At 51.3% G+C, this 27,436-nt stretch overlaps 1 protein-coding gene across 2 annotated transcripts in view; it reads left to right on the top strand.

Annotated features, from left to right (window-relative positions):
• The first annotated feature begins 8,645 nt into the window (after window positions 1-8,645).
• The window catches only part of AXIN1 (axin 1), a 75,183-nt gene continuing 56,392 nt past the window's right edge, over window positions 8,646-27,436 (top strand). For both annotated transcript variants that reach the window (XM_080384524.1, XM_080384523.1), the window contains exons 1-2: window positions 8,646-8,785; window positions 10,758-11,729. In XM_080384524.1, coding sequence (XP_080240650.1) covers window positions 10,852-11,729 — 878 coding nt within the window. In that variant the 5' untranslated portion in view covers window positions 8,646-8,785; window positions 10,758-10,851. The remainder of the gene's footprint in view (window positions 8,786-10,757; window positions 11,730-27,436) is intronic.

Raw genomic sequence — 27,436 nt, 5'->3', positions numbered from 1 at the left:
GGGAAGCAGGTGAACCCCAGGGTCTCTGCTGGGCTGGGTCCAGCATCTTGGCCCAGCTGGTCAGGACCTCAGCAGGCATCCTGCAGCGCAGAGCCTCCATGGTGCTCTTCCTAGGATCTCACTCCCACCATGAAAGTGGAACCCTGCAGAGCAACTTCCTTTCCCAGAGGTGGTGCAGCCCTCACGCAAGTCACCAGGGGTGGAGGGGCTCCAGGACTTGCCTGTGCTGAGCCCTGGCTGCCCTGGTCGGGTGCTGGTGGCACAGCAGCACGGGGGTCCCGCTCAGCTGTGAAGGCTGGCCATCACTGGGGAGGTGGGTGCAGGATGGTCACTCTGAGGAAGGGCCACCTCGCAGGGGAGGTGGCAAAGGAGAACAACCCCAAACTGGGACTGGGGGGTTTGGGGGTGCTGCTGGGAAGCAGGAGGTTGGGGAAGGGGTGCTGGAGGCTGGAGTCCTTGCAGGGGCAGGGAGAGAGCCCGGAGGGTCTGAGGCTGTTACGAGAGAGCTGAAAGAGTGGGGGGCTCCCAGAAGTGCCCTGCCAGGACGAGGGGTTCCCCAGCCAGGGCTGGCTTGTCCCCCTGGCCTGGCCTGGAGCAGACCTGGTCCCTCAGTGCAGCATGTCAGGAGCCCAGCGAGGGTTCAAGCTGGCAGGCTGTGACCCCTGGTGCATGTGGCCATCCTGCCCGCCGGTGGCAGCCACCAGGAGCCCGTCACCGGCCATCAGCTGCAAACAGCTTCCCAGCCTAGCTGCTGGCCTGCCTGAGCACCTGGAGCCAATGCGTCTCCAACATCTTTCAGAGGAGCATCTGCGGCATCTAATGCCCCATCTGAGAAGCACAAGGCAGTGAGGAAAACCACTCTGCAGGAGAAATAAGGGGTAAAAATGCCATGGGGCTTCCTTCAGCAGCTCCCAGCATGACCATAAGGACCCTTTGCCCTAACCGAGGTCTGGCTGCATTTTGGACCTGAGCAAACCGGCCCCAGCCTTAGCTGCTGTTGTCACTTCATGGGCTAGGAGCTCTCCTAGAGAAGGACAATGGCAAGTTGAGACCTGAACTGTACCTGCCAGGTACGTGCATAGGTAAAATGATTTCCAGAGCTTGTCCTGGGTGCACAAGTGTTTCTGAGATGTTCTCACAAGCCTCATCGTTCCCAGCAAAGTTGACCATAAACCCATGGGCCACTAGGTGGACTCGCAATAAACGAAAATTACATGATAGGGAGATCATTGACCATCTTTCACATCTCTGGGAAGAAGCTCATCAAAGCAGAGGCACCATCAGCAAGCCTTGTCCAGGTGAGAACTGAAAAAACAGCAGTTTGCATCCAACTGGCCACCACCTCGTCACCAGATGTTGGCCAAAACATGGTCAACAGACCTTACTTACCACAACACTTTCTGCCGGCCTCTGGGAGAGCTGACCCTCCAGGACGGGTGAGCCAGGAGTGTGGGAGTGTGGGGACAAGCACTTGCTCTCCAAGCTGGACTGCAGATAGAGATCATATTGAAACAGTTAGGCTGGGAGCCTGCAAGGCTGTAGGACAGACATCAAGGCATCACTGAGTGCTGAGCTTGCTTCCATCGGCCAGCCTAGTGACCACATCTAAGCCAGATCTTCCCAGTGTTGCAAAACAGATCTGCAAGAGTGGAGCAACTGATATTTCCAGCAGTGCTCTTGACATCAGCCCTCCCTTACCTCCCAGCAGCCCAGCTGCTTGGGATCACTGATGGCTGGATAAAGGAGATCCTCCTCTCCCACCAGGATCAAACGGGTTGAATTAGCACGGGCTGCTCTGGGACAGAGCCGGCAGGGACCAGCTGCCTCAGTGCAGCAGTTGACAATGTGAGCCACCAGCCAGACCCCACGTTCCTCCCCAGGGACGATGCCCACCACGTGCCCACCTCGTCCCATCCTGCTGTGGGGATGCTGGAGCAGCAGGCACAGAGGGCGAGCAAGTGATGCCCTGGGGCAGGTGCGTGAGACCTGGGTCTGCAGTGGGGCTTGGGCACCAGGGACAGGGATGTCCCCACAATGCTGCTGGTTTCTCTCACCCCAGCTCTGCAAGGAGGGACCATTTCTGTAGTGATAACTGCTCTGGAGCCCCCACACTCACAGATGAGACAGTCCCAGCATGGCTTGGGGCAGAGCAGAGCCCTCTCCAGACGTCTCCATCTCATGGAGGGCCAAGATATGAAGTGTGTCCTTCAGGACCACGGGAGCAGGATCCCCTCCTGTAAGCAGGGACCAGAGAGTGTCCCTGCTTGGCCCAGCTCCCCTGCAAGCATCTCCTGGGCAGGGTGGTCCCAGAAGGGACGAGCTGACATCTCTTCTTTCTGCAGAGTGGTGCTGCTGGGATGCGCGTGGATGGCGTCCCACCCCTGGCCCCCCAAGAGGAGCGGCGAGCCTGGTGGTCCGGAGCATGGAGAGGCAGGCGTGCGGGGTGCAGGCCCGGGGCGGACCCCAAAGGTGGGTGCGGGAAGGCGCATGGGGTGGGATGTCACCAAGGGGTGCTTGCCTACGCCAGCCGGTGTTGAAGAGCACCAGCCATTGGCGATGCTGGCCAAGCGTGTGCACGATGGCTTTTGACAGAGAGGGTTGATCAAAACCAGAGAGTCCTGGGGTCTCAGATCTGGCAGGGGTCTGGCAGGGTCTCAGAGCTGGCAGGGATCTGGCAGGGTCTCAGATCTGGCAGGGGTCTGGCGGAGTCTCAGATCTGGCAGGGGTCTGGCAGGTTTTCTTTGCTCTGCCAGACATGGGCAAGCAGCACGGGGGTGAGGTGGGGAGGGTCAGTGGTGCCAGCTCCTTGCCCGGGCAGGGCTGGGGTGCATGCTGCATCCCTGCCACTTGGCAGGAACAGGCTCAGCAGCTGCCCACCACCCACTCCCACCCTAAGCAAGGTCTCAGAGGCAGCTAGGTCCCTACCCAGGTGATTTCAAGGTTTGAGGATTTGAATTTCAACCTTAAATCTCACTTGTAGCCTCAGTCCTGTAACTTTTGCTACAGCTTTTATGCAAGCCCTAGAGCATCATTGGATGGTTCATCAATCACAGATGATTTTCTAGGAGATTGTACCCACTCCACAGTATTATCACTGCACGAGAGCAATAGCTGACTGGTTATCGATGGCAGCCATCAATCTCCTGTCAGTAGACAGGACAGCAGGTAACACGTACCATGCGCTGCTGCACATGGACTGGGTTTCCAGGTCTGAGCAAAAACTGAGAGGGAAATTTCTAGGCAGAAAGCTGGGACGGGAGCCCAGGGGTTATTCGGGGCAGCTGGTACAGGACGGGTGAGAACAGAAGCCCATGTGAACAAACTGTGCTCTGACGCAGCCAGGGCCAGAAGAGCAGCAGCCAGGGCTGTTACCGGTAGGTGGAAGGTGCAGAGGAGAGCAGCCACGAGCTGCTGCGCCTCTCCCTGGCCAGACAGACAGGAAGAGAGGGGGGATAGGGAAAGCTTTGACCAAAACCCCAGTTCTGAGCCCAAAACACGCCTTGGCATCACTAGAGGTGGCTGATAGCCAGGAGGGGAGCTGGGGATGGTCTGAGGGCTGGTGGCAGGAGAGCCACATGGCACTGGGTGATCAGCTCATCTGGAGCAGCCTCCCAAGGCACAGCATGAGCTCACCTGTAATCTTTCTTTTTGGAAACACCAGGTCTGGGGCTCCATAATCTGGCAGAAGGCAAAGCAGTGCTGGGGGAAGGAGGCTGATGCCAGGCAGGCACAAGGGGAAACACCAAGTGGGATGCTGGTGGAGCTGAAGGCAGAACAAGACCCTGGGGAGGACAGGCCAGGGCTCCTGGATGCTACAGCGGCTCAGGGTAACATGTGGGGCCTTCCCCCTGCTGTACAGGCACTTGCAGTGCCATGGGTAAATGCTGGCAGCTGAAAAAAACATTTCAGTCTGTTGCCTGAGCTGGTCCAGGCCCTCCTGCCTTTACATTCCTGGAAGGAGGCCACCCCAGCTGGAATTTTTCTTATTTTTTATCTGAACAGTGAAACTTTTGCCCTATCCACCCACCCCAGCCCTGTACCAGGGAGCGGGGAGGCCTGGGGACCCCCTGGCTTACCCTGGGGATTTGCAAGCAAGCACCCACAGGGAAACAGGAGTGATATGGGAAACCAGGATGATTTTGCTGGAGGGGAAGGACCCAAGCGCCCAGAGCAGCTGAGCCCCTCAGCCTTGCCACCTGCCTGGAACAGCAGGGCTGTAGGCAAGAACAGCACCTGAGCAACAAGGCATAAGCTTGGTGTCCAAACGATGTTTCATCCTTTTTGCCCAGCGCTGGAAGTAAATCCAAGGCAAGGTGACAAATCTGGGTGCGTTTGCCTCTTTTGAGGTGGGGAACCCAAAGAAGGAGGTACGCTCAGGCTGTCCGGAGGACCTGCACCACGGGAACTCGGAAAGCCGCTTCCGCTGCTCTGTGGATGCTTTAGGGGCTGGCATCGCCAGGGTGGGGAGGTGTCTTTAGGCCAGGGCCTCCTACAAGAAGGGATGCTGAGGGTTGCAGCCAGCATCACCCACTTCAGCTCTCACCCCCAACCCCTGGCACAGCTGCCTGTGGGCACCCTCACTACCTTCCACCTCCCAGCCCAGACGTATCCCTGGCTGCTTCTCTGCTTTATCCTCCTGTCGCTCGGCTTGCCCATCACCTCCGTGGCAGTGCCGCTGGGATCTTCAGGGTGCCCTCGGTTCCTGCTGCCACAATGCCAATACTTTTATCTCAACAGCTAATACATTTTCATCCTCCTGCTTTGCAAGCGTCATCTTGCCAGTGGTCCAAAAGAGAGCTATTAATCTTCTCTTCTGCCCTGGGACATTTTTTTTCTTGGCAGCCCCTTCTGCCATCGCTGCTTGTGTAGCCAAACCCCGTCTCCTGCCTCAGAAATGAGGATGCTCCAGGCATGAGCGGGGAGGTGCTACACACCCCTCTAAGGACGAGCTGCCCTTTGCCTCACCAGCGATCAGTGTAGGACCTCATATTTCAGAGCATTTCTATTTGTCCTCCCGTTTTAAGAAGGTTTTTTAATAAAACCAAAATTCGGCACCACTTATGACCTTGCAGGGTCCTTTGAAATCACAGCCAAAGGTTGAACAGCACCATCTAGTGCGCTTCATCCCCAAACTGCCCGCGCTGGAGGGACGCCGGCTCTCACCCACGCACATCTCTGCCATTGGAAGGGTACGCTGGGTGCCAACAGCTCACCAGCCATCAAACACCAGCACCAGGTCAGGCCCGCCTTGCTTTGGGGAAGCTGGTGAGTCATACAAAAAGGAGAATTAATTTGAGATTAATATTGTCAGTGCTGAAGGTGAACGGAGCACGCTCAGCCTCTGCAGAAGTGATGCTGGAAGGCTCACAGCTCCCAGGCCAGCCTGGCAGGGGGTTGATGGTACTGCCAGACAACGTCCCTTTGCAGCTCTGAGAGATGGGAGGAAAGGGCTTGCAGGGAGGCTCTGCAAATCGCACCACGCAAGGATCGTGCGCACAGCATTGGGCTGCTTGGACACAGCCCCAGATCCTTTAGACTAAAGGCTAAGAGCAGTTTCTGTATCACTAGCATTTGCTGGCTCTTGCAGGCAGAAATGAATGAGCACAGTGGGAACTGGGAAATGTACAGCACCCCCAGCTTGTATGGGGACCAGCCTTGGCTGCAGGCTGACACCTGGTGTGCATCAAAACACTGCTGGTGTCTCGGCTGCGGCAGTTTCGGGGAGGTGTAAGGCAGGGCCACACCATCAGCTGATGAAGAAGGGAGAAATGACCTGGTTTGGCTCATTGGCCTCCACCCTTTCTTGAAAGACCTTGCAGGCTGATCACTCCTCCGTGTAGCCAGGGATGCTTGGTTTGGTTTTTCACCCATTTGATGTCCCCAGGTAAATCTGCAAGTAGCTGATGTTGGCTCCTGGCAAAGCACAGGGACTGGGCTCCTCAGCGTGGGTGAACCAAGGTGCAAAAGGCAGGGAGGGGGCTCCAGGAGGAGATGGCTCCCCCAGCCCCACTCAGCCCTGCTAGAGGCAAGGATTGGCATCAGGCTGTGGGGAATTCGCCTCTTCCAGCCTACAAAGGGGCAGCTGCCTGGCTGCCTTTGCTGGAGCAGGGCAGTGCTGGCTCCACTTTCTCGGGCCACGAGGACGGAGTCACACACACAGCGATCCCGTGCTGCTGGAAGGGACCTGCGGGCTGGGCTGGAGCCCACCGTGCCTCCCTGCTGTGGTGGGAGCCACGGGAGGGATGGTTGCTGGCTCCTCGCCTCGGGCTGCATCCCCTGCACTGTGGTAACATGGCCAGGGGCTGGCTGGTGCAGGGGAAGCCCCCGGCACTGCTCTCGCTGCAGCCCAGGTCCAGCACAGCTCTGAGGAGCAGTGAGCAAAGAAGGGTACAGGGAAGGACGGCAGCATGGGGGGGGCATGCCAAGCCCCAGCACTTCGGCCACCTGCATCCCCATGCACCCACACTCATCGCCCTCACCCCCCACTCCCCTTGCCATGGAGAAATCTGGCTCCAGTTTCTCATGCAAACCCAGTTCAGTCTATAAAATCTTGCTGGGCCTTTCTCTGGGAGATGAAAAGTTCTCTAATACCTGATCGTCTCTCACCCATGAAGTCACTTAAGCGCTATAATCGAGGCATCTCTGGGGCTCCTTTGAACTAGCTGAGGAGGCTGCGGTTCTCAGGCATCCCCCTGCAAAGCAGGGGTCTGTTCTAACTCTTCTCCACCTTCTCTCTAATTTCTAAGCATCCTTTCTGAAAAGCAGATCCCTGCTGCTGTAGCACCCAGCCCCAGCCCGGCCAGGACATCCCCTGTGGGGAGCCTGCTGCTCCCGCGCTGCCCCTCCTGCTTCCTAAACTCCCCACCCCCACCCCCGAGCCCACCCCTGCCGGAGTGCGGGTTTCCAACAGACAAGCCCGGTGCTCAGCGGAGAGATCCTTTCACAGCTGCTCACATTCAACCACGTTTTATTTGCCTGGGACTCAGCTTATGAAGTTTTCTACAGCTGTCTTGACCTCGTCCGTGTCTCCTGCCCCTCTCATTTCCCTGGCCTCGGCAGTTTTCTCAGCAGGGCTTTTTAATCTATTTCTAGACCATTGATGGAAATGCTGAATAGCGTTGGGCTTCCCATCCAAGCCCCGGACACCCACTGAGAGTGCTACCATTCTGCAGGGATTCCCCATTGATGGCTGTCGGTTTGCCAGCTCCCAGTCCCTTTAAGGTGTCTCGCTTGATGTTGTATTGTGCTAATTTTTAATCAGAATACTATATGGATTAAGTCACATGCCTGAACGGAGTCCAGGTCTATTATTTCTATGCCATAACCTTTATCAGCCAAACTTGTAATCTCTTCAAAGGATGACATCAGAGTTTGACAAGAGCTATTTTCCAGAAACTAGGCTGATTGCATTAATTATATTCCCATCCTTTAATTCTTTACCAGCTGAATCCCACATCAGCTTTTCTATTATTATGCCCAAGATCAGTATTGCACTGCTACATGTAAACCAGCTCCAAGGATCGTTCACATGAAAGTGTGAGGAGCAGCACCATCCTGCCGGGCTCTGCACCAGGGCTGGAAGGGGAGCGAAGCTGCCCGGGATGGAGCACTGTGCATCTCAGAAAGCTGGGAAAAGAACGTGTTGGACATTTCCAAGAGTGTTCTTTAAACGCATGGAAACAGGCACGTGCGGTAGAGTAATTGCATCGAAACACAGAAACCACCCTTGTCAGGGATCACAGTCGTTTCTGATTTTGAGAGGACTGTCTTGCAGCTTGTTTGCATGTTCAGTTTTTGGGATGGCACCGCGGGGTCCGCCTGGCTCAGCCCCGGGGGTCCCGAGCATCGTGCATCGCTTTCCAGGGAGGAGGCAGCTTCGCCTTCACGCTGCTGCCCTGCACCGATCGCGGCGGCCCGGGTCCGGCGGGCAGCGCTGCCGCCTCCCCCGGTACCGCGGCCCCCGCCGCAGGACCCCACGTGGCCACCCCCCTCCGGCCAGGCCGTGCCGCCTCCCGGCGGATGCCCCGGTCCCTCCGGGCCGCCGAGCTGCCCGGCTCAGCGGCGGGACACACGCTGCGGCTGCCGAGCCAGCTGCGGCCGCCTGCGGGGCAGGAGCCGCCGGCAGGGCCGGCCGGGGCGCGGTCCCCCCCGGGCAGCGGGCGCGCCGCTCCGTGCCGGGCACGGCAGCTCCGTGCCATTTCCCAGCGCGGCCTTGGGGGTGCGGGACCCCCGCCCGGGCCCTCCCTCCGGTGCCCAGCGGGCTCCCCTCGGCCGGCGCCAGACGGAGCCCCGAGCCGCGCGCTCGGCCCTTGAGCGCGGTGGCAAGCCCGGCAGACGGCCCCGCAGCGCCGGGCCCGGCCCCTCGGCCGTGTGCCCGCGGCTGGCCCGGGGCGCTGGGCCCCTCTCGGGCCGAGGCCTCCACGCTGCCCCGGCCCGCCCGGGCCCCGCCGTGTGCCCCTGCACCGCCTCCCCCGAGCCGGGCCGCGCCGGGCCCGCTCCGCCCCCGCGGCCGCTGCCGGGCCCGCAGTACCGGCCGGGGGCGCGGGGGGCGCGGCTGAGCCGCTCTCCCCGGCGCTGGGAGGCAGCGGCGCAGGCGGAGCGGAGCGGTGCGGGGCTGGCTGCTGCTCTCTCCCTGTCGCCGCCACAAGCCAGCGGCCGCGGCCATGGGCGTCCCGGGCCGCCCGCTTTGTGCCGCCGCCGCCCCGCCGCCGCCCGCCGCCCCGGGCCGCCGGTGCTGAGCCGCATGGGCCGGGCCCCGCGCCGCCGCCGCTGCTGCTCCGTGCGGGTGAGTGAGTGAGCGGGGAGGCGGCCCCGAGCCCAGGCCCTGCGCCGAGGCCGCGCCGGAGGCCGCCGCCGGGCGGGAGGCGCGGGGCCGCGCCGGGCGCCGCCGAGCCGGCGCTAGGCCGCCCTGAGCGCGGGGGGGCGGGCGGCGGGCGGCCGCGGACCGGGCCGCGGCGCGGAGGGGCGAGCGGGGCCGGGGGAGGCGGCGGGGGCGGCGGCGAGGGGCCCGCCCGGGTCGCCTCCCCCGAAGTTGCCCGGGGGCGGTGGGGGGCCCCGCGCGGCGTCCTGTCAGCGCCGGGGCTGCCCGCGGAGCCGGCCCCGGCCCGCCGCCTCCCCGCGGCAACTTGGGGCGGTGGGAGCCCGGGGTCTCCCGCGGCGGGGAGAGGCGGCCGGGCGCCTCGCTGCTCCTCGCCGCCTGCGGCCGGCGCTCGCCCGCTCTCGGCGGGCACCCCGCGGGGCTGCCCCCGGCCGGGGCGAGCAGCGAGCGCCGCCTCGCCGCAACAATGACCGGCATGGCTGCCCCGGGGGCCCGAGGGGGCTGCCCGGGTGGTCACCAGCACCCAGGCAGGGGTAGCCGGGCACCTTTCCCAGGGGGGTGGGTGCCCAGCCAGCGCTCGCATCCATAGCTGGGGCACCAACGACCTCAAAATGCAGCATAGTGCGAAAATGTCCCGGTTCTGCCGTGGCGGGCTCAGGCAGGTGTGAGGGCGGCGCTGGCCCCGCAGCACAGCACGGTTCGAGCACATGGGGCTTGGCCGTGCTCAGAGAAATGGCAAAGCACCTCAAAGACGTGTTCGGTGGGGTGGGGTGAGCTTTGAGAAGGCAGGCTGAGCTAAAACATGTCTTTCCTGGTGTGTTTTCACATGCAATTGAGTTAATCCAGTGCAAGGAGTAATTTGTCAGGCGGCTGGTGCTCTGCAGTACTCGGGGCTTTGAGACTGATGCTCTTCTAGAAAGCGAGACTTCTGCTACTGTCTTTACGTGATGCAGTTATCTTGTCGAGCAGCAGAAGTAGGCAACACAAGGATTGCCCTTTTCTGCCTTCCCCACACCTCCCAGCCTCCATATTGCCACATTGCTCTTCATTAAAAAACCTTGTACTTGATCAGATTTCCTTCTCGAGGTGATTTTCTCATCTTCTTTTGATGACCTGAAATTTTCCCAGGCCTGTAGCATGCAATGTTGTTAGCATAAATGAACCTTTTCTCAATGGCCTGTCTACAAAAAACAGTGCCAGAACTGAGCTCCTGTGCTAACATGCCCATCTGAAGCAAGAATGCAGTCTAGATGCCCAAAATATTGGGGTCAACGATGCATCTGTATTCCCCTAGAGCTAGATGAGGCGACGCAGCCTATTTCTAAAATGCAGAGATTTGCGAGGAATGTGGCGCTGGTATGTCACTTCAGTGTACGAAAGCCACCTGTGTTTGATTAAGGTGCAGTCTCGCTTTCAGGACTAACTGGATATTCTTTGAAAATATTTTTCACAAGCCTTAAATTCCTATTTGGGGATGAGAATTTCCTAGACCCATAGCCCGATAAAAACATGCTGCCTTAGTATGATCTGGTATGTGTGCTGTCCAGGTAGGCTGTGCAGAGGAATTAGTGGCAGTGCAGAGGTGGCATGTGTCCTGTGGCACCGTGTGGTACCTGAGTGTAGATCTGTTGGATGTGGGGACTGCCAAATCCCAGGGTCCTGTAAAACCACTGGCATTGGGAAATTGGCGGCTGTTATAGGGTAGCACCAGCCGTATCCATGATGCCAAATGCTGGATGTAAAGTTTTGGGATATTCTGTAACTGTCATTTTTAAAGGATTTGAGCCTGGTTTTGCATGCTGTGAAGCCACCAACCACTTTGCCATTGGTTCTGCTGAAAAAGAGGTGTTAATACAGTAATGACACAGAACAAAGTTAGTGTAATCTTAGAGTGTTTATTTACAGTGATACTTGCTTATTTTTTTCTTGTCTGTTTCAGCCCAGCAAACTTGTTCACCTTGGAGCTACAAATATTGGTGATTTGAGATTTGAACTCATCCCCCACTGTTCCTGCACAAGCAAGGACCAGAAAGATGAATATCCAGGGGAAAGGCTTCCCCTTGGACCTTGGAGGAAGCTTCACTGAAGATGCTCCGAGGCCACCGGTTCCTGGTGAGGAGGGGGAACTTGTGTCCACAGATCCAAGGCCACTTAGCCACGGTTTCTACTCCGGTAAAAGCGATGTGGTTAGAAATGAGATGTCCACGGCAACACCAAGGCGCTCTGATTTGGATTTGGGGTATGAGCCTGAGGGGAGTGCTTCGCCAACTCCACCCTACCTGAAGTGGGCTGAGTCGCTGCACTCTTTGCTGGATGATCAAGATGGTATCAACCTCTTCAGGACTTTCCTGAAACAGGAGGACTGCGCGGATCTGCTGGACTTCTGGTTTGCCTGCAGCGGCTTCAGAAAGCTGGAGCCATGTGCGTCTAACGAGGAAAAAAGACTCAAGCTGGCAAAAGCCATTTACAAAAAATACATCCTCGACAACAACGGCATTGTGTCCCGGCAGATCAAACCGGCCACAAAAAGCTTCATCAAAGACTGTGTCATGAAACTGCAGATTGACCCTGACATGTTTGACCAGGCCCAAACGGAGATTCAGTGCATGATAGAAGACAATACCTACCCTTTGTTCCTTAAGTCGGATATTTATTTGGAATACACGAGGACAGGTGGGGAAAGTCCAAAAATTTATAGCGATCCAAGCTCAGGGTCTGGGACAGGTAAAGGGCTACCTGGGTATCTGCCAACTCTGAATGAGGACGAGGAGTGGAAGTGTGACCAAGAGGCTGAGCCTGAGGCCAGCAGGGACTCGGCACCTTCCAGCAGGCTCACGCAGAAGCTGCTTCTGGAGACGGCCACCCAGCGCGCTGCCTCAGCTCGCCGCTACAGCGAGGGCAGGGAGTTCAGGTAGGTGAGCACCAGGGCAGCATCCCTTCCGCGGGGTGCCTCCGGGGAAGGGATCAGGGATGGGATGGGCACGGGAGTGATGGGAGGCCTTGGAGGACCTTGGGGGGCAAGGAGCATCCACATTGGTACAGGATGGCATTGCGCGGGTGCTTTGGTGGAATGCAGAACTTTATTTGAAAGTAGTCGCAGCTTATTTTAAGGGCGTCTTTGGCCATTCCTGATTGGCATGAATCATCCCTGCAGCACGCTCCTCACCTGGGGAAACTGCTGCTGGACGTGGTCTGGAGGCAGGCAGGGCTTGGTGGGCAGTGCAGAGCCGTGGCGAGCAGTTGAGCAAGCTGCAGTTTGGGTTGGCAGTAGCCCACATCAGCAGAAGGGCAGCCTTCAGTTACTGTAGCGCGGGCAAGTACAGCTGGTGGTAAAACTTCTCTGTATAAATGCACTGGGAAACTGTTGTGATGAGCCACAACTAGAAGCTGCAGAAAGCTTGCAGGAGATACTGTCACCTTGGTAATGTTTGTGTGAGTGAAATGGGGCTCACAGTGCTCCCCAATAATGGTATTGCTTTGCACGTGAGCTTCCCAGCACTGAATTCTAGCAGTTTCAGAACCAGAATCACCGAATCCAGTTAAAACCATTCCCAGCTGCAGCTTTTCCCCTCATCAAAGTAATTGCTGGGTTTTTTAACTGAAGGAGTTGCACAGTTTTGGAGCCTGTTTTTTTTCTGGGTCCCCCACCCACTTCCAGCCAACATGGATTTTGAAACTTGCTGAGAGCTCAGTTAAAATTCCAGACAATTAACTTAGCAGGGAGCTCTCTGGGATCAATAAGCGTGTGTGTGTCTAACCCTTGCTGAATCAACAGAACCCGGCCAGAACACATTCCTACCTTTTTTTTTTCTTTCTCTTTTTTTTTTTTTTAAATAAAATCTCCTTGTTTTAAGACCTGCTTAGGCTAAAATCTGACGCTTTGTGAAGATTACGAAATGAAGTAGCTGAACTGTCCTCTTCAAAGCCGCCTGCCTTATGAAAAGCATTTCTGTGTTTAATCTCCCTCGGCCGTCCCTTTAGGCTGGCAGCTGGAAACGCATCCCGCCCCGCGCAAGGTCTCGGCGCCTTTCAGCTGGCGAAATGTTTTCGGTTTGATTCTTGTTTTCTTACAGATTTTGAGGAGGGGATGTTGCATGTGAAACTCTTGCGGGGAGGGGGGGGGGAAGGGGAATTCACGCAGACTCCCACTGTTTTAATCAGGAGTCAGAAAAAAAATATCCCAGTGTCTTGGGACTTTCCCATGGAGTTAATAAAAACCTTGAATGTTTCTTGAAGTGCATTTTCACTGAGCTGTTGGGTACTCACCATAAGCAAAGGATTAGAAAAGTATGATTTAAGTATCTTTTTATTTAAGGGATAATGGCTTTAAGATTGAGAATAGCTTATTTGAGGTTCAGCTGTGTTTATTTCCATGCTAGAGCAGGTAGCAAAAACCTTTGTGCAACACTGCGCTTCTCACCTCCAGCTTCAGAAAAAAATGCATTTACCCAGAATCTGAATAGATCTGTGCCAGATTTTAAAATGGCTTAAGAAATGTGCTGTGAAATAGAAGCACTTTGGAGTATAGTTTCCTCTGTCTTGGGCATTTTCATACCAGATTGGAACAACATGAAATAAACCTTTACCTGGGGGATGGAGGTCAGAAAAAATGCATTGCTATTAATTTGTAGTGTCCAACAGCCTGTCATTGTGGCTGCTGACGCTCTGTTGACCTGTGGGGTAGGGAGGCATGGAAACGTTTACTGTTCTCACCAGAGCAGGAGTCATTTCTCAGCCTGGAGTAACTGAAGATAAGTGATTTATTTCATTTTTTCAATGTTGGTATGTCAGCTCTAGTAGCGCCCAGAGCATTGCCATGGAAGATGCTGCTGAACTGCGTAATCTCTGCATTTTTTATTCTAAAAAAATCTGCTGAGATACTAATTTATGAGGTGATTGTTCCTCTTTGTGCAAGACCTTGTGGTTGAATTAACTTACTTCCCGGATGTCATATAGCAATAGCTGTCTTGAATAAGCCAGTTTTTTAGCTGTAGCATCTTTATCCTGCAGACTTTTTTGTCTGTGTCCTTTTTTACCTGAGTAGCTGTGCAGGAAGCTGGTGGAGCTGCTTGCCGCAAGAAGCGATAGCTGCATGCAGCATTTGAAAGGCTGGGTCCCAATTTATTTTGAAAATTTCCACAAACCTTTTTTTTTTTTTTTTTTTTTTTTTTTTTGCATATGTGTGGAAGAATTTCTCATTTCTGTTCTTGAGGGAATGTTGAAATAAGCTGTTTTGCATTATATCTGAGGGCCTGTTTAATCTTCCCAAGATTGAACTTCTATTCCTTGGCTTCCATGGAAACCCTAAATAAAGAGGAATCTGAGCAAATGCAGTAGAAGTATTTCTCTGTTAGCAAATGAGCATCTTGAATCAGCTCCAAATTTTTTTCAGCAGAAAGTTCATAAATCTTGCGGTAGCTCTGCTTTTGGGAGAGCAAACGTAAAAAATTCCTGAAACAGCAGAAGACAACCCATTATTAGCATTGGATATTTTGAAGGTGTGCAAATGTGCATACGTATTTGAGAATATCCTGAAGCCAAAAAACCATTGCTGTTGCCCACTGTGTTTTTGTATGCGTAGGAAAAGGCCAATAGTCATTATAGTTAGGCTCCTGCAAATTAATTGGACATTGGTTATGGATCAGTGAACTTCAAAGAGGGTAACCCCTGAAGATCTCGGGCATTAACTCGCAGCTTCCGAAAGTGACACTAACATGGTTGTGAGGGCGGCTAAATCGTTCATTAACCTTCTTCTGACACACTGGGATGGCGTTCCTCAGATCTGAAAAGCAGAAATTAAACCTGTGCCTGAGAACCGTCCTGCAACTTGGTTTTTGAGCACTCCGGGAAAATGCACACATCTTAAAAAGTTGGGAATTTGATGATTGGTGATGAAATCTTTTGTCAGGGTGGGTTTCTTCTGCTGTCTCTAGCTCTGCGTCGGAAGGGGCTCCCCTCCCACTCGCAAGGCACTGGAGAGCAGTACTTGCAGCCGTTGCCTTTGCTTTCTTCCTATGGTGGGAAGTGAGAAGAATATATGGTGTTACCTGTGAGCAGCTCTGCCTTTGTCTCTTCTGAAAGCCAAGCAAGCTGGGAGCTTTGGGTTAGTTCTGCCAGTTGTTTTAGGTTTTGACCAGCGTCGTGAAGTGCACAGTGTGTTGAAAAGGAAACCTGGAGGATGGTGATGAGAGGACACATTGTGGTGGGTGAAGTCTCAAGTTGTTGGAGATTGAGTAGTGTTGCAGTGGAGCTGCAGGCATGGGTAGAGGAATTTCTCACGGGTGGAGGCTTTGATATACACATGGGTTTGTTTTTTTAAAGGAAGCTGGCTACATGATCCAAGCTTTAATTTCCACAGTGCTGAGCTGACTAAGCTCGTGGTGTTTCACAAGTGTTGGTGGTTCAAATGAAAAGGATGGGTGATGTGGGTCTGCACTGGGGCCAGCAGAAATCACCAGGAGAGTCTTTATGGTTGTGCCCACATACTGGCAGTCTCTGTGGACGCACGCAAGGGCAGCTCTCCCCAAAACATACAACCAGCACTTCTTGATAACAGGGTATGCAGAGAAAGCAAGGGGAGCAAAGCTGAAGGAGCTTTAGAGGGATGTGACAATGTCTGGTCTGAGATGATGCAGTGATGAACTGTGGCGTGGAGAGGAACGCTGTAGGCTGGTTCGGGGAAGATGCAGGATCTCACCATTGCTTAGGTAAATGGTCCAGCGGTCAGAAGCTGGGCCTGCATCAGAAGGAAGGTGAAATTTAGCTGGCAGACCTGATTTTGAGGTTTGCTGCTTCATTTGTAATTAAATTGCACACTTCTGACTCAAGACTGTGTGGTGAAGGAATCGGTGTTAATTGTACCAAACGAGTGGAAAACTGGGGATACAAAATCACAAATGCTGATGCGGGAGCAGTCTGTGTTCATAAAGTATAAGGCATATGGTACTGCCTTACTAATGCTTCTTTTAACTGGAGGGGACAGCATTTGCATCTTGGATTTGGGCTATGGCAGCTTCATGAGAGCTTGTTTGCTCGAAGAAAGCAGCTACTGAATGTTATACCCATATGTAAAGGCAGAAAGAAAAGTTTTAGATGCTTAGCTTGAATTAAAATTGCTGGGCCCATAACATCACTTGTAATCAATGCAGCTCTGTTTGGAGTCTGTGTAGAGCAGTGGCTCTTTCCAATTTTAAAGAAAATAAGTTACAGAAGAATAGTTTTGGTTCTGCATTGTTCTTGAGAGAAGTTGGCCTAACGGGGAGGTGGGGTCTGATGCTAATAGCGTGAAGTGGTAATTTAGTGACTGGAGCGCTCTAAGATACACAAGACAAAGACTGATGGTGTTTCTGCACAGAAGTTACGCCAGCTTTTTTAAATACATTGTTAAGCTGATGAAACTTCTGCATGGAAATGCTTACATTAACAGTGTAAACTATTTACGCTTGTGGTTGCCAAGTTCTAGAATGGATTTTATTTGAAGAAGAATACCTTTTGTGCCCATAGCTTTGCCTCTACACAAATCAAGATGAAGAAGTGGTGTATTTGTTGTTTGGTTATGGATCAGTGCTTTGGCTTCTTTTTAAAGACAGGTAGTTAAGCTTTTAGCACTCTCTTTTGATAGATTAATAGCGTTTTCTTCCCTCCTCCAGCAAACAGCTACCTTAGTTTGTTGTGATTGAGTTTTATTTGGGTTACAGAATCACTTCTGGTAAAAGCACAAAAGGGGAGTTATATTACCCTCTGTTTGGTGCCGAGGAGGTTGAGGTTGGACATGGCAGGGGGACACGATGCAGCCCAGGAACAGGTCACCAAAGCAGAGGGGATCCCAGTCCCTGGAGGGCTTCGCGGCTGGGTTAGTGCCATGGCCCGGCTGGTCCCGTGTTGGCAATGGTCCTGTTTTGATGTGCACTGATAATGATGACATAAATCATGAAATGCCGTATTTTGAGAACCAGGTTGGAAGTCGGGCTGGTTTGGGTTCTGCCTGGTTTCAGAAAGAATTGGGTGCTAAAAGGCTGAACAGGAGCTGAACTGATCCCAGGACGCTGAAGCATACCCAGGAGGCAGGCCACAGGCTGCGTACACCTTGGTTTTGATCTGCCGTTCAACTTGGCTTTATGTTTTAAGAGTTTCTTTGTTGTCGCTATAATGGGCTAATCCCTTGAATAATTAAGTTACTATTGGACGTTTTAAAAATGACTGCCTCTTGGATGTTTTCCTTTAATAGTCTGTTAGATGCTGGATTTATTAACTATTGAGACAGACTGTGAAATCCTGTTATGCCAGGCTTTCCTGGTAGAAAAGGGACTGAGAAGGGTGTGGGGGGTGCTGGGGGAGCACATGCTGGCCTGGTGTTAGGGTGGAGCTGTTGACTTCCCCACATTCCCAAGGTGTGCGAGTAGTCCTCTCGTGCTAGAGCACGCTGCCATCATGGGTCATCACTCGGTTTGGGGCTTCAGAAGGTGCTCCAACAAGTTGCAGCACTGTGGCTGCATAGTGCAAGGCCAGTCATGCAATCACCATCCATTTAAAACAGATCGTGGACCTGATTTTATTAGGATCAGTGGAGAAATCTGGTTTCAGAAGTAGCTTTATGTGTAGTGTGGAAAATCGCTGTGTTTAAAAATAAAACACCAAAACCTCAGAAAGGAGGTGCTGATATCCTAAATAAGTTCTTGGAAATATCATTGGATTATTAGGCTCATCCTTAAATCCATTAAGCAAATTACTGTTAATCAGTCAAATAAAAGAAGGAGGATCTTTTGCAAGGCCCTGTCTTTTGAGCTGCATGCAGAAGCTGTAGTAATATTTTAATTTTCCGTCTGTCAGTGAATATATTCAATCACTTTGCTTCCTTATGTGCAGGATTTGAAATTAGAAACTGAGGTTAATTATCTGCATTAAATGAAATATGTGAAGACCACAAAAGCAAAAACCTTCACAATTTGGTATGGTCTGTTAAGCTAGGCAGGCTGTTTCAGAAGGAGAAGGGTTATTTTTCCCTGGTTTTGTTCCAATTGAAGGGTTTTAGTCACAGTAATTGAAATGATTAAAAAGTCAAATTGCTGGCGAATATAATTCTGAGCATCTTTCTGAAAAGCTCTGACACTTGGTTGAGAGCAGGGGCTTGCTCTGCCCAGCCTCGCCAGGCAGCATGGAGCAGCCGGTGTGCCAGCCCGGCATGGGTCAGGCTGGTTGTCCTTAGGGCTTTGTTATCAACCTCTTCCATGGCAATGGGAAGTCATAGCTCTGCTGCTCGGTTAGTGGGGGTGATTTGGAAGTGGAACGACACTGGAAGAGAGCTATGCTTTTGAGCATACCAGATATAAAATGGGTTGAACACCATGCATCCTAGTGCCAGTAATTAGCTAATTACTGCCTGCTTCAGTTGGAAGTGCAGCTTCAGACTCTGCAAAGAAGGTGCGGCTCTTGGAAGCACACCATCCCGCAGTGGTCAGCTGCTTTTGGGGTGATTTGTTTGTTAAAGGGCTCATTTTTTTCCTGCCACTGCAGTATGCACAAGGCTAAGATGTCAGCTGCTTTGGGGTCTGCAGTCCCCACCTCTGCTCATTGGGGGCAAAGCTGCCCTTTCACTGGTGTGGCCCTGAATACTGGGCTCTGGGCACTTGAGGAAAGGTCTGACTCTTCTGGAGACACGCATCTTCTCGCTCCCCTCTGCCATGTGCCAGAGCTTTGCCTAAAGTCACACTCAGAAGTTAAATTGTAGGTCATGCTTGCATGCAAAAGCAAAACCATTGTTACTTGCAGCCTTGGTCTCGAAACTTCACTGTTGTAAGGCAGTGATGAATTTAAGTAGAACTGTTGCAGTTTTAAGTCACATTATCCAAGTTCTATAAAACCCAACTGGAAATTGGATTTTACCTTTGAAAACTCCAGAGTACACTTTTGTGGTAAGACCTGGAATTTTTTGGTCCTGTGACCCCCCAGATACAACCTGTCCCTAAAGTACCAGCTTTTTAAAGGTGTTTAGCTTATCTACATAGCTAATAGATGAATAATGTTCATCTGTCCTGATGAAAAATAGCAGTGGGAGGGAAAACTATGGAGGAAAAAACCTGCTTGAAAATGCTTGAAACCAGTGAGACCTACTGGTTAGCACCAGGACCTCATGTTAGTCCCTGGACCTACCTCCAGAGCTAATGACCAGAAACTACTGGGGTTTATTCTTCCTTCATCCCTCCAACCTCCATATATTCCCTGCCGTGTTGTAGACAGAGAGTCTCAGTCCTCTCCCTCTCTCCATTTTCATCTTCCTTTTTTCTGGAGGTTTAGTTTATTGTTTATCTCCAGTGTGTGTGTTCAGAGAAATGCTGGTGCTGGAAGGAGGAGAGCAGTAGGAGTGGGGAAGTGGGATTGCCATTTTTGTAGCAGTCCATGTTTAGGGTGGGTTAGTTCTGCTGGAATACCATGCCTGTTGTGTTCAACAGATTCATCCTTTTCAATCAGAAATTTTGGACTTTTTCTTGGCTGGCAATCAGTGTTTTGGACTGGGCGAGATTTTTCGGGAAGAAGGGGCTTTCTTGTTCTACCACTGCTGCCAGCCTGGTCCAGGCGGTTACTTTGGGACCACCAGCCAGCACATGTATTCATGTGGGATTGATTGTTTGGTAGCTGAGGACCTCTCCAAGCTTTCACAAGCTAAGTACAAATCAGAGCTGAGTCACAGGAGAGCTCCTGGGAATTGCAGGTAGGATTCAGGGAGAGAGGTGTGGGGACTCTGTATCCCACTGTAACCTACTGGGCTTAATTAACTTTGTCCTGGCTCTGCCCCACAGAAGCAAGAGCTGTAAAACCATTTGGCACCAGACATGTAAATGAGAGCTGGGATGAAGCGACTGTTACCCTCGAGGATCCCAAAAGAGGAATCAACAAATAGAAATTATTCTATTAGCAGGGGCAAAGTTCACGGGTTAACCATCGTGTCAAATCAATGAAATACAGCCTTGATCTCCTGCACAAGGGCTTTATTGTATATAAATAAGAGTGCCCGAGCAAAGACAGCAAGTTCTTGCACTGTAACGTTTGCAGTGTGCTGAAGAAAGGGAAGCTGTACAGATTGTAGCACAGAATGCCTCCTTCGGACGTTGGCTTCATTCCTCCTTCAAAAGATTTTAAAACGTGACCTTGGAACCTTCTTGCTCTCCTTATGGCCCTCCCTAGATTGGATTTCCACAGGGCATGTATTTTTTATTTTTTTTAATAAAAAGTTGGGGTCTTTGGCTAAGAAGCCTTGTCTTTGTACTTTTAATTCAGTCCATGTGACTGTCATAACGTTTATTTCTTAGGAAATGAAAAATGTTCCTTCTTCAGCAAAGCTGCAGAAGAAAGCTGTTGGGTACGCTGGCAGCCTCAGGTGTGTGCAGCATGTGTCTTCTGCTGACCTGCTAGCGCTGGACGAAGACCATCACCCCAAGTCCTTTGTTGCTTGGTGCATGGCTCTGGCAGGAAAAAAATGGCAGAAGCCACCACCTTTGTTGTGGAAGTATTTATATTTAATGCGTCTTCGAACATCGGCATGTTCAGAGAAACTTTGTTTTCCTCTCTTGGGAGAAGCTGCTTTGGAAAGGGTCGCTTGACCCTCTTTTCTTCAAGATGGGCCAATGCTGGCAAAAATAGATGAGCTTGAAAGAAGATGGAAAAGGGCAGCAAAGTATGTGCGGATGTGTCACTGCAGCGTAGGATTTGTCACGTTGTAAAACAGCGCTGTGGTTTTCCCCTCCAGATACATGCAGTGAAGCTTGTGACCTGGGGGTGATTTCCATGCTGCCGGCTGGGGAAATTATCCCAACTGGAGGCATTTGAGAAGGCAGAGCATCCCACTGTCCCCGAGTGCTGGTTTTGGGTCTTCCCCAGATGCAGCAGGTGGAGCCTGCTAAAAATGTTCCATAAACCTTCCTCCTCTTGAAGACAGGAAGCTTTCCAGATGGGCATGGGAAAAACTTTCCTTTAGTCCTGGAGATAACAGGTCACGCAGCTTTACCCAGTGATTCTTGCACAATAACTTGTGGTCAGGCTGAAGTGTCTATTTTAGAAAGGCATCCAAGTGATGGGAGGTCATGCAGCATTTTTGTTATCTCTTCCCGCAGTTAGTTACTCACTGTTCCCAGTGTGTTCCTTATTGCTTGCTTCAGTTTTTTCCAGCTCTGGTTTCTAGCTGCTGGGTTTTGATGTGTCTTTGCTCACTTTAGAGGCTCCAAATACCTTTGCATGTTTGAAAAAACCCTACTAGAATGGGTGTGAAAGTTCTCCTTAAGTGGCAGCAGCTTTGTTATGGAAGGCCCTTTGGTTTTATTAGACTTTTCAACCCTCCAGTCGACTTTTAAACAAGCTGTAGCTTGTCACGGTTGACAAACCTTTCCTCTGGTCTCAGACCTAACCTACCAGTTTAAAAGGCAGTATTCTTTTGTGTGCAGGTTTCTGGGTGGGGACCATCGGGCTTCTAAGGGAAATTAACTTGCGGCCTCTCTTTCCCCCTCCCACCTCAAATGAATTAAGTTTTGTGTTAACTGTTCTATCACTTTCAAAGGCCAAAAGGAAATGTCAGCCTGTGCTTTAGGTTTTCTGCTACCTTGAGGTACTCTGCTACCCACTAAGAGTGCAAGTAGGTGGGAATATGGAATTATACTAAAAACAAACCAGCTGCACAATCGGTGTCAGCAACTGAAGATAAAACGTAGAAAGTTTTTTTCAAATGATTCATCCATAATTATTCAAAAACATGTTGAATTTATTCTTAAGCTTTGGAGGAGAATTCTTGCAAGGCTGGCGTTTGCCGTCCGTGGTGTTTATACACCTGAGTAAATGCCTGTCTCAGCAGTTTGTCGGTGTTGAGTGCTCCAGATCTAAATCCCTTCAAAGGTAATCCCAGCACACCTTTGTCTCTGCTGGCCTTTCCGTCTCCAGAGTTTTCACTGGTGAGGTGCAATCAGTCGTAGCGGTGGCTGGCACTAGGATAGGCAGAGTGCCGAGGCTCACATCGTTTTAATAACAGTTTCACGCAGATTTGTTCTCTGTAGGTTTTAGGTGGCAAAGGCTGTAGCAGCTGGATGACACAAACATGCTGATGGGGACCGGTGGAGAAGTGGTTGGAGAGCAGCGTTGTATGCCCACAGCCACGACGGCCAAGCTGTGGGCTATATCTGCTCTCCCCTGATTACATCCCTATGGCAGTATCTGTTGTATGGATTGTAGTGGTCTGGGGAAGAAGGGAGGGAAGTTCCTTTGGATGGTCCCTCTCAGATGCAGCAGGCTGACTTCAGGGGTGTTGGAAGGCACAGTGCTTTTCCTCGTGGTGTGTCATTCCAGGTGCTCATGCTTTCTGCCCAACTGGGCAAAACTCAGTATTTTTATTTTCAGCCCTGCGGTATTCAGGAGAAGGTAGCCTGCGCTGAGAGAGGTGCATTTTTCACATGCTTCTCCTTCTGTCATTGCCAAGAAGTTGGAAATGCGGTAAGCTGAAGTGGCTGAAAATTATTCGGGGTTGTTGTTGTTTTTATGCTAACATAGCACTCTTCCCAACTCACCGGCCCAGATAAGCATCCGTGCAGGGCAGGGCTCGTGCCCGCGTGGCCGGGAGGGCAGCCGGCACTGCAGTGGGTGTCACCACCGAGCAACCAAGGCCTTGCAGTTTCATCAGGTTCAGGGTGCGTTTTTCTTCCAGCGAGAGGCATGGCAGGGCACGGACACCTGCAGCAGCCTGTGCTGCCTTTCACTTTGCTCCACTGCAGCAGAGCAGGGAGAGGAGGGGAAGGATCTCCGAGACCGACATCTCGGTTAGCATCTCTGATCCAGACATTAGCAGGGTGCCCTCAGTCCCTGGGACAGTTCTCCAGCTGAGCTCCACTGCTCCGTCGTGCTGCTTGGCTGGAAGAGATGAGCAGATTTGAGGAAAGCAGAAAACTCAGTGCTTGTTCTGGCCCCTCTCCTGCTGAGCCCTGCTGCCTGCAGCTCCAGCTTTAGTCAAGAGCTCAAGGAGGCTTTTCTTATCCTGCAGCAGCCTTGGCAGAAAAGTCAGCTGGTCCCATGTTGATCTGTTTTCCTTTTTTGATGCAGTGCTGGAGCTGCGCTCCCCTCCTTGAAAGCCGACTATCCCTTGCAAGTATCATTGATTTAGGCACTCTCAGCCTGGGAAAGGAGGCTTGTTGGAGCTGTAGCAAGTGAGCTGATATCCCACTAATTTTATAGTGAAGATGCTGGCCTTGCAGTCCTCCTAACCCACAGCTCTTCCACATGCTCAGGAGGGTACATGCATCGTACAGCACACTGGATTTGCCTCCCCTATGGTAGGATGCACTTGAGAGATGGCAGTTGCTTGGACTCAGCAAGGTCATCTGGGTTTTGGTCCCTGATGGTGACGCCCTGAGTCAGCTCTGCATGGATTGCTCTCTCACCTCATGTACGTAGGTTCTTCTGTCTGGAACCATCAACCACATTGCCAGCAGTCAAGCTACAAGCAACCCTTTTTCTTCATTAATTGCCACCTGTGGCTTGGCACCAGCAATGTGAGAAACCCTCCCAGGTGGCCCATCTTGGGCTGTGGACTTGGGTGTAGTGTGTTGCCTCGGGTGGTACGGAATAGCATAATCCTCTCACTTCCCAGCCTTGGAAATCATCCTGGAAGCCTGAGCTGAAGAAAGAGGGTGGGAGTGGAGCCAAACCTCTTGTTCCAGATGGGACAGTAGTGGCAGGAGCACCTATTGTCCACAGAGGTGTTGCCAAGCCATAGAAGGCAATTAGCAGGGAAGAAAAATGCGCTTCCTTTAAAATTTTAATTTTAAAAGTAGTTTTTCTTTTTAAATTGAATGTACACACCTTGATATGTCAAGTAGGCAAAATTGGGATTGTAAGAGCAGGCACCTGAAATTATCTAACTCGTGTAGTTAGCAACTTAGTAAAACAGGCAGGTTTGTCAAACAGAATTATATTCAGCCCTGAGTGATAGCTGAGTGTGAACAGGATTTACAACATTGGGTTACTCTGCCTTTGGCACAGAGGACAAGTAAAAAGTCCTGGAGTACAGTTGAGAGGTCTCTTTCTAACCATATTGTCACCAATGCAGTTGTGGTGGAGAGAGAGTTGAGAATAATTTTTTCCCCCCTGTGCAGGGTCACCTTTTAGTGTTGCAGATCTAAACTGTATTAAACAGGCAACCCCTTTGGGCCTTAGAAAGGTTTTCATCAGCTCTCCCTTTCATACAGGGGACCCTTCTGCACCAAGTCCCCCTCCCTAGCTGACACGTATTTGTGCTAGGCTGCTGGATTTTGCCTTTACTATCTTAGTGCTCAGTGCATCCGTTCCCTCTGTGTTACCACATTTTGACTGTGAATTTGGAAACAGAGAGTATGATTATGATTTCAGTGGTGGGGACCTCAGGGATGAGTGATCCTTCTCACGTGCTGGGGTGAGCGTGGAGATGGGGAGCATCAGAGTGGCAGTGCCATAGCAGGGAAGGAGAGGAGGGCAGCAGGGAAGTATCACCTGCAGTCTGTGACCTGCAGCAGTCTGGGTTTCAGGAGGTGGACTAGAGGAGAGGGTAGATGGTGTGGCCCTGTGTTGGCTGGGGACTTGCTGACGGTGCGAGCTGTCAGAAGCTGTTGGAGGTCAGAGTGCCCTCCAAGTCCTGGAGGAGTGCCTTATTGGCATTTTACTATTCTTCCTACCTCTGGCTTCCCATATAGACAAAACGGCATCACTTCTGGGAGAGAAGTGTGTTAAAGCTTGTCCCAGGCTCTTTGAAGCACATTGTTGGCTTTCCTTGCATTAATCCTTCCTCCTTGCTCTTCACATGGTCCCTGTCATGCAAGATCAGAAAAAGTTGTTTCAGTATCTCACCATAGCTAATCATGTTTTTACCTCTCTCACCAATTCCTTAAAATACTCCTGCTCTCAGTAAGTATGTCAGCCGCGGCCACCTTACCTGGTGTTGACAGTAGTCCTGCTCCAAGCTGGAGGCTGGACTACTCTGCTCTTCCAGAGGTCCCTCCCAACCAATGCCTCTGTGATTTTAGTCCTTGATTAAGTGCCAGGCAGATCCTCCTCTGTCACATGCATGTCTGAAGGACTTCCATCAGCTTTCGTGCAACAAAGAGCCCTGCAGAAATTCTTGTGCTCATATAGTTGAAGTAATGGCACTAACAGCTGGACGGGTGTCCAGGAGACCAGGAGCCATCACTGCAAAGAATTGTGAATTGCAATATGAGAGCCCTGCTCTGAGGTAGAAGTGCAGTTACAGCAACCCAAGCCCCATGAGCAAGGAAAAGCATTCCCCCCCTACCCCCACCCCCCAAAAATATGCATGAAAAGTGAGGAATGAAATTTCTGTACTACAACAGCCATCTACACTAGGTCATGTCCTTGACCATCTCTCCTCCTCTGCTCCTCTAGGAGTGCTTTTAAGTCTCCTGTCTAAAAGGTTAAGCTTCAAAAAATGAGAAAGGTATGTTTCCTTTCCTCTCAGTCATTTAATGATTTTTAATTTGCTGTTTGATCCTGGTTCTCATGCATTGACTGCATGGGAGCTGTGGCACTGGGCTGCAAATAAAGTGGGTGACTTCCTTTAAAAACTATCGGGCTTAACCCAAATTATACAGTGTTAAAATTGAGCATATTTTTCAAATAACAGCAATAGAAGGAATGGATTTTTTTTGTTGGTTTTAGATTTGGTACGCATGTTATGATCCTCCCATTTTCTAAGTATCTGATCTCAAATCTGTTCACCTGGTGGTGAATTTCTCTTAGCAGCGTGGTGACCAGAGGTCTTGCATCTCGCCTCTGAAGCCAGCGAAGGTGGGAATGGGCAATGCACTATTTTTAGAAATCAGCAGTGATACATTCCAGGAACTCCTGCAGTATTTTTCAGAACCCAGTTTGAAGGTTTTAAGCACAGATAGGGAAATATGTCATCTGTGTAAATTGCCCTAAATTACCTGCAATTTGTTGGGAGTTGCCATTTCTAAGTGCTTGTTGCAACTCTAGATATTTGAGGAAGCTTTTGATTATCCTGAGCTTGTAAAATGTAATTGGCTATTTCTTAATTGTTGTCCTCTGTGAAGTATAATTACCTGTAATGTAGAGCTTTTCATCTGTCAATGCCGCAAACAGGAAATCAAGTCTGTCTGATTGAGGTAGGTTTGGGGACTCCACCATGACTTGTAATTGCATCAGGTGAATTGTTTGTACTGGGACTGGTCTTCTGTAAAGTCCTGTAAAGTCTCCAAAGGACTCAGAAACCTTAAATATTGTGCTTTTGTACTGTTGTGCAGAACTCTGGCTTCTGCTTTCCTAAAACACTCTTCAGACAGCTACCATCTTCTTAGCAAGGTAGCGGCATCTCTATATTCTGACATATTGCATGAAGTTTCGGGAGGAATATGCTGAATTGGAATTAATTGCTTAAATGCAGTTAATCAGAAGATGTGGAGGCTGACGTTCATGAGCACCATAGAGAAGTCAGTTAATTAAACCTTAGCAGCCTGAAGGAAGCAGATAGATACAGAGAATCCCAGTTCTCATTGGTGTGTGATGGTACCTGGATGTAGTGCAGAGGCAGAGTTGGGCCGTACTGAACCTGGATCTGCTGCAGACTAAAAGCATGTCATATCCCAGTCTGGTGGTCCTTGTGTCCCATTTGCTGCTGCTTCTCTGTTGCCCTTGACCCAACCATGCTGGCATTCCTGTAGGACCAGGGCATGTCTGGGATGCTGGGATGACTTGGTTGGGGGATATGTTGCATGCCCAAGGTCTACCTGTAAACTTGTGTCTCTCCTGGTCCGTGTCATGCTCACTCATGGTGAAGCTTTCATTGTCGTGGTCTTTCCGAGCTGCATCTGTCCTTGGTGGCACATTAAACGTTATTACTTAATTGAACATTACTGGGAGATTCTTCGTTGTAGTTGTGGGTGGTTGTCGTTTTTTTACAGGAGCAATAGGAGTGTCAAGCTGGATACGTTCACCCCTACTTCGTGTTCACCCCTGCTTCATCTCCAGCGGGCTTGGCTGTGCTGAGCTCAAGTGCAGCTGTGGGGAGCGGTGGAGGAAGGTGTAGCATAGATGGATGCACACAGTCTGGGGTTTTACCTTCGGTGTAAGGGGGTGAAGAGGCGTAAAGGGAAAACGAAAAGCCCTGTCACTGCGCACTGCAGCCCTGGGAAAAGCAGTGCTGAGGCAGGCTGGTTTATGAATGGCTCTGCTCCCATACCTGGGGATTTCCAGGACTTTTGTGTACATGTTTTTTCCTTACATGCAGTTTGTAGGTTTAAATACCCTCCTCATTGTGCCTTTAGAGCATGACTTAGAAGCAAGAGCTGCTTGAGAGTGTCCTCCAGGAGCTCCTGGCCAATGCTGCCACCCGAAAGCAGCAGCTTCCTTTGGAGAAACCTCCTAAAAACAAAACCTTAAAATAAAAACACTGTAAAAACACTGTTTTTGCTAAACTAACTCTCCACAAACATCAAATTATTTAGTTTTATTTTTGCTCTTTTGATGGAGAACTGGTGCTGAACAGTTCTCAGGGAAAGCAGTGAGTCAGCTCACCCAACAGTGACTCTATTGATAGATGGAAGGAGTGGCGCTGAAGTCTGTCTAGTCATTGTTGGTGCT

The sequence above is a fragment of the Falco punctatus genome (assembly GCF_963210335.1).
Source record: "Falco punctatus genome assembly, chromosome: 4".
NCBI classification, from domain to species: domain Eukaryota; kingdom Metazoa; phylum Chordata; class Aves; order Falconiformes; family Falconidae; genus Falco; species Falco punctatus.
Note: the sequence above shows the minus strand (reverse complement) of the source record. Positions and strands in the feature narration are given on the sequence as shown.